We start from the raw sequence: 6,650 nt of genomic DNA on the forward strand, positions 1-6,650 counted from the left end.
GGCAGAAAAGAATTCAAAGAAGGAAACAGGGCAATCGCAGCACTCTCGTTTGTTGGCAGTGCTGAAAATGCCCGTAATTTGCCTCTATGCGTGGCACTATTTTCACAACAGAATTCGAAGCCTTTTCGCACTTTTGCCTGTTTTTTTAGAAAAGAACCTAAAAAGTACATTTTCCGGTCAAAATGCAAAAAAGTGCGCAATTTTCATAAGAAAAGAAAACGCCATTTGTCTTCCGAATTTGATTAAAAAGTTAATTGTATCAATTAATTTTTTAATTAAAAATTAATTTTTCATTCATTTACTTAATTAACTTAATGTTTCTATCTCTATTGAAAAGTTAATTGTATCAATTAATTAATTAATTGAAAAAATTTTCAACTTCAATTAACATGGAAATTGGAAATAGGGGCATAATAAACTAATTTTTCGATTGTTATTCAACCGTCGAACTGAACGGACGTGTTTTTTAATAGCGGGTTATTTCATCGTAATAAATAATTACGAATTTCACGTGAGGTGGAAAATTAAACCACCATGCAGCGAAATTCAAAGTCATCCACTGGGTTGCTAACTTCAGGGCCCAGTGGACGGGTATCGACTGAAGTTATAAATTTGGGCAATGACAAAGAGTCAGGCCCAATTAGTCGACCTGTAGACGGGTCGACAGGTGGCGACACTTTGGCAAGTCGAGCGTTTTCTAAGGTAACGACATCAAAAGGAGGTAATCCTTCACGAAAGAGATTCAAAGAACGCAGAAATGCTTTGTTTATCCTAAAGAAATTAGTCAGCAACTTATTAAAAGTGAAAGGTACAAGAAGAGGAAAAACATTACGTTTTACAGTTGATAACATTGCATGGAAATTGGAAAAAGTGTAATAATAAACTAATATTTCGATTGTTATTCAACCGTCGAACTGAAGGGACGTGTTTTTTAATAGCGGATTATTTCATCGTAATAAATACTTATTACGAATTTCACGTGTATGGAAAATTAAACCACCATGCAGCGAAATTCAAAGTCATCCACTGGGTTGCTAACTTCAGGGCCCAGTGGATGGGTATCGACTGAAGTTATAAATGTGGGCAGTGACCAAGAGTCAGGCCCAATTAGTCGACCTGTAGACGGGTCGACACTTTGGCAATTCGAACCTTTTCTAAGGTAACGACATCAAAAGGAGGTAATCCCTCACGAAGGAGATTCAAAGAACGAAGAAATGCTTTGTTTATCCTAAAGAAATTAGGATCTGTCGACCCAAGGTCAAGGAATTCTTGAAGCTGGCAAAAGGGAACGATCACCGGATGAACTGCCACCCTCTAAATGGGATGAAAGATCGTTTGCCTCAATTGCAAAAGACAGCCTTGTGATGGCTATCATTGATAAAGGAGCATTGGACGGTATGGTTCCACAGCAAAAATGGGGGGAAATTGAGAACGCGATGTCTGGTGTCTACTCAGAGGTGCGAAAACAGTTTCCCGGACCAAGTCCTCGACGGCAAGATGCTGGATGGTATCAAGGATGATATAAGCTAATAGCATTTGCGGGCCAGAGGTCTATGGATTGCTTTAAAGCTGCTTTGATGCTAATTGGTGATGTTTGGGAAGGAGCCGCTTTGGAGTTAGTTGATAAAAAAGACATACCGGCTAAATCTAGAGCACATGCATGGATACCTGCGATCCCTCCTGAGCCAATACTAAACAGACTAAAGGAATGTAACCCAGATCTTCCAACCACCGATTGGAAAGTTGGTCGTTTGGATGGGGTGGATGGACGAAGACGACATGCGGTGTTTATATTGAACATTGAGTCGCTGCCACATCTAGCCCAGACCCAAGGACGTGTAAGATATGGCTTTCATGATATCCATATGAAGGTATCAAAGGCGATCAGACAAAGGATTCCGAAACGGACAAGCCTCCGGTAGAGTCAGAAGAAGAAAAATCTTGCGAAGCCGAAGGAGACATAAAAACTGCAGACATTGACGAAGTCCCTACAGGCTCAAACCTCACCAAAGCTGAACCGCGGGTTGTTGCGAGAGTCACCGAGATCTGTGAAGAGGAAGCCCTTGATGACTCAATTGAAGTGGTTGAAAATTTGGATGGTTCTACGGTTCCTCTAAATAAATCTTCACCATTGTAAGGCCGCTTGTGCTGCCTTAAAAGTTCTCCTGATGAGAGGAGACATAGATATAGTTCTTATTCAAGAACCATATATAAGAACAAGATCTGTGAATTAAGTACTCCGGGTTTCAAACTTTTGCATAATACCGGTGAAGATATAATTCGAGCATGTATAATTGCTAAAAACGAACTAAACTTGTTTCTGCTTCCTTCATCTTCGGTCTACATGGGACATGATAGGGAGATGCCTCCATGTGCCGTTAAGATCTTAGTTGAGGAGTCACTGAAAACAAAACTCATTATGGGATGCGATGCAAATGCACATCATAGTATTTGGGGAAGTAGTGATACTAATGCAAGTGAAGAGTCGCTAATAGATATTATTTTGCGTACTAACCTAGTAGTTTGCAATAAGGGAGATGCACCAATCTTCGTCGCCAAAAACAGGCAGGAGGTGTTGGACGTCACATTGGCCTCTCCGGAACTGAATAATAAGATATCTGAGTTGCAAGTTTTGAGGGAACATAGCTTCTCAGATCATCGCTACATCAGTTTCAGATTGGCTGTTCGTACTTCAAAGGCCATATTTCCGCCAACTATTAGGAAAGCTGATTGGAATAGGTATAGGGAATCGTTCGATATGATGATACCGGAAATACCAGAGACACTGTGCAAGATATCGAACACGCAGTGGAGCGTATTACTAAGGCCTTCAACATCTCACTGAAAGCTGCATGCCCTAGGCTTCCAGACTACGGAAGGTACTAGCATTCACTAACTCCGCTCCAGGTTTCATTAAAACATCGGAGGGCAATTGGACAACGTCAAGTGAGGAGACGCTGGAGGTACTATTGGACACATATTTTCCTGGAATTCAGGCGGTTGAAACATGTTCTGGCGGTGCCACAGTGGCTCAGCGGTCATTTCCTATCGAGGAAATTGTATCGGAATCTAGAATAAAATGGGCGTTAAATAGCTTCGGGCCATTAAAAATCCCCCGGACCTGATGAAATTACTCCGGCGGAGTTACAAGCAGTGACTGAAAGAATTATCCCCTCGTTGACGGTGATATATAAAGAATGTATAAACTTAGCATATATTTCAGAAAAGTGGAGGAAAACAAAAGTCGTTTTCATACCTAAAGCGGGAAAAGCATCTCACTCGAGTGCGAAGGATTTCCGACCAATCAGCTTATCCTCATTCCTACTTATGACTCTGGAGAGGATGATAGATATTTATCTTAGAACTAGCGTCGTTTCAAGTTTGCTCTCGAAACGACAGCATGTATACTCGAAGGGCAGGTCTACTGAGACCGCTTTGCATGAACTAGTCAGCTTTATTGAAAGCTCACTATCTGTCAATGAATACACAATCGTGGCGTTTCTACACATCGAGGGGGCATTCAATAACGTCCATTCGAGCTCCATATTAAATGGACTGGCAACTCTGAATGTTGATCCAGGTATACTTAGGCTGCTAGACGAACTGTATTAAAATCCCTTTGGTGAGTGTGCAAAATACCCTGGCGTTATTCTGAACAGGAAGCTGAATTTTAGGCGTAATATTGAAGGAAGAGCGAGAACAGCCAAGGTAGCTTTGTACTCGTGCAAAAAGTCAATAGGAAAAAAGTGGGGACTAAAACCGAAAATTGTGCATTGGCTATACACGGTAGTGGTTATATAATGCTATATGGTGTTGTAGTCTGGTGGCCGGCACTTCAGCAACCGACAGGTTTAGATAAAGTTCGGCGTATGGCGTGCTTGTGTATCTCAGGCGCATTCAGTAAGACAGGAACAGATTTCCGTAATGTCATGCTGCATCTATTGCCTGCCTGATAGGGAATTTGCAAAAACTATTGGTGCGAAGTAGTCATTAGACTACTGTATGAGCTGTCATGATGCGGAGGAAAAGGAATCAATTAAACACCCTTTTGTGTTCGTGTCCTGCATTTTGTGTAAGGCGTAAGCGAATTTTAGAGGCACATAGCTTTAGATTACTGTCGGACCCGGAAAACGTTAACTTAAAAAGTCTGTTAATGGTTTTGGAACAATCTGGTTGATTCAACAAAAGAAAATAATAGAGAAGTTCCAGTGGTTAAAACTAGATGTGCCCATATGTAATAAGTACTTTTAGTTGCATGTGGTATCACAATGGACTGAATAGTCTAAGTGAACCTGAAACTTAATCGGGCTGCCACTTTAACCTAACCTAACCTAATATTTCGATGCTGTTGATTCTTAATAAATATATTTAATATATTAATAAAACATGTCTTTTATTGAAGAAAAAATTGCCAATATAAATAAATAAAATTGTATTCAAAAACTAAGGTAAGCAGTGCTAATTTTGAAGTAAAAGGTTTACCACAAATATGTAAGATTTGTCCAACTGAATGAAAAAAGTTCAATAAAATCATTCCATATATGAATTCAATTCAGTTAAATTTTTTTTCATGACGTTTTTCTTGGCTCTATTGCTCACTGGGGAAACATGATTGCAGGTGAAATTATTACATGGTCGCCACAAAAAAAGCTCCTATCATATTATTTTGCTCTTTGAATATGATCATAACAATCATGTTTCTTCTCGCCGTGCAAGGTCAAATAGTTCAACGACAAAAATTAACATAACATACAGAAAGGTCGATATTCTTTGAGACACAAATGGCAAAGGGTACCATAAATAAAGATTTATTTGCATTTAAGAAGACAATTTTAATAAAACAAATCATGGAAAACCAAAATTCCAAGCCGACTTTTTGGGTTCGAAAAATCGATTTTGAAACTCTGAATGCAAATTAAATAAGATTTGAACGTATTACTATAATGTTTTGTATTACATATGTTTTATATTTTAGAGTACACCGACATGAGCATGTCTGTTGTTACGCAACGACAATCTATTCCATGGAGTAGTTCCATGAATACATTGCGACTTCTTTTGGATCGAATTGGAGGTGCAGGAACCGTAGAAGTCCTAGTGGAAGAAAAACACATTCGCGCATTTAACTGCATAGAACTAACTGTAGACGGGAAAATCATTGTCATGGAATGGCAGGCAACCCCAGTAAATGATATGTTTGCCGATTCCGTATTAGCGTGTGTAATGCAAACTGAAATGGGAGGCACAAATATTAAAGGCACGATGGGACAGTCCAAGTCAGATCGAACACATTTCAAAGAATGTTTGTTGGAAACTCTCCAAGATACCTTTGGTGAAAACTGTATACCGAAAATGTTCAAGGGGGACCTCTTACCGGTTAATGTGTCTGATAAGCATGTTGAAATTAATCTAGAAACATTGGTATGCTATTACAATAAAATTATTATATAAATGGAATACTATTATAAGAATATTCTTTTACAGGCCGTAACAACAACAAATGATGAAAATTTACGACAAATTGTTAATATGACGGTACAAAAATTATACCAAGCCCTTGTAGCTGTATCCTAAAAATGCTATTATAATACGGCGTATAAAAACTGATAAGTGTAATGTTCAATAATTTTGATATTGACATATGCGCTTTACAGACTATCAGTTATTCCGGACGACCGTACTCGTGTCGAACATATCCCATCGATACTGCTGCATGTTTATGGGATCGATAACACATTTACCGATTATTTACTCATCGCTGACAAGTCGTATCGATCCGACACACTGTAAGATTCTTTACAAACACCGACATTCCGTCCGGAATAACTGATAGTCTGTAAAGCGCAATATTTATCCAAAAACTAATGTGTTGTTAGTATGTCAAGTTTCAAGTGAAATTTTAAATAAAGTGTAAAAACCTAAATGAAAATAACATATATGTTTTAGGATTAATAGAAAAGATGCTTTTAACGATTTCTGGTTTGTATATATTCCTTACTGCTTGCTTTTTGCAAATAATTAATTCAAAACATTCAATTTTGCTTAATCGAATTATCAAATTAAGGTGAGTACTATGTTCACAAACATATTCCTGTCAAGTCTTGCCGCCATCAACGCGAAAAGTAAACACTGTACTGACCTTTACACAGAAAAAAGTTAAGGCCGGTACCAGAGAATGAAAAAGAGTACTCATAAGGGGAGTATATCTGAGTACCTACACAGAAAAAAAAGTGTCTCGTAAATTTAAGAAGATTTTTACAATAATTTATTACAAGAATTTTCCAGAATTTTAGTTCATTTTTCGTATCTTCAACGAAAGTTAACTACTCGAAAGGAAATTTTACAAATTCTAAGTAGCAATCGTTTAGTTCATGGCCTACAAAATACGATGGAAATTTCCTTAAAAAATTTCTTAACTGGTAGTCAAAAATTCGTTTGTCATGCTATAAAACTACTTGTGAAATGTAAAGTATTTTCTAAATAATAAGTGCAATTTACTATAAGATTTTTTTGTATGAGAAAATATTTTTTTACGAAAAATGAACTTGAAAGTGGATAGCAATTTCTTACTGACAATTCCTATAGTTAATAATTGTTGGTAAAAAATTACCCAATGAAATATTTTTAGTTCACATGTAATTAAATTTATA

The 6,650-nt window shown here is 37.7% G+C and overlaps 1 protein-coding gene across 1 annotated transcript in view; it reads left to right on the plus strand.

Annotated features, from left to right (window-relative positions):
- Positions 1-5,932, plus strand: part of Cpsf73 (cleavage and polyadenylation specificity factor 73) — a 150,903-nt gene extending 144,971 nt beyond the window's left edge. Inside the window, exons 6-7 of the mRNA XM_075291218.1 lie at positions 4,976-5,421; positions 5,485-5,932. Coding sequence (XP_075147333.1) covers positions 4,976-5,421; positions 5,485-5,574 — 536 coding nt within the window. The 3' untranslated portion in view covers positions 5,575-5,932. The remainder of the gene's footprint in view (positions 1-4,975; positions 5,422-5,484) is intronic.
- The last annotated feature ends 718 nt before the right edge of the window (positions 5,933-6,650 follow it).

This window comes from Haematobia irritans, chromosome 1 (assembly GCF_050003625.1).
Source record: "Haematobia irritans isolate KBUSLIRL chromosome 1, ASM5000362v1, whole genome shotgun sequence".
Classification (NCBI taxonomy): Eukaryota; Metazoa; Arthropoda; class Insecta; order Diptera; family Muscidae; genus Haematobia; species Haematobia irritans.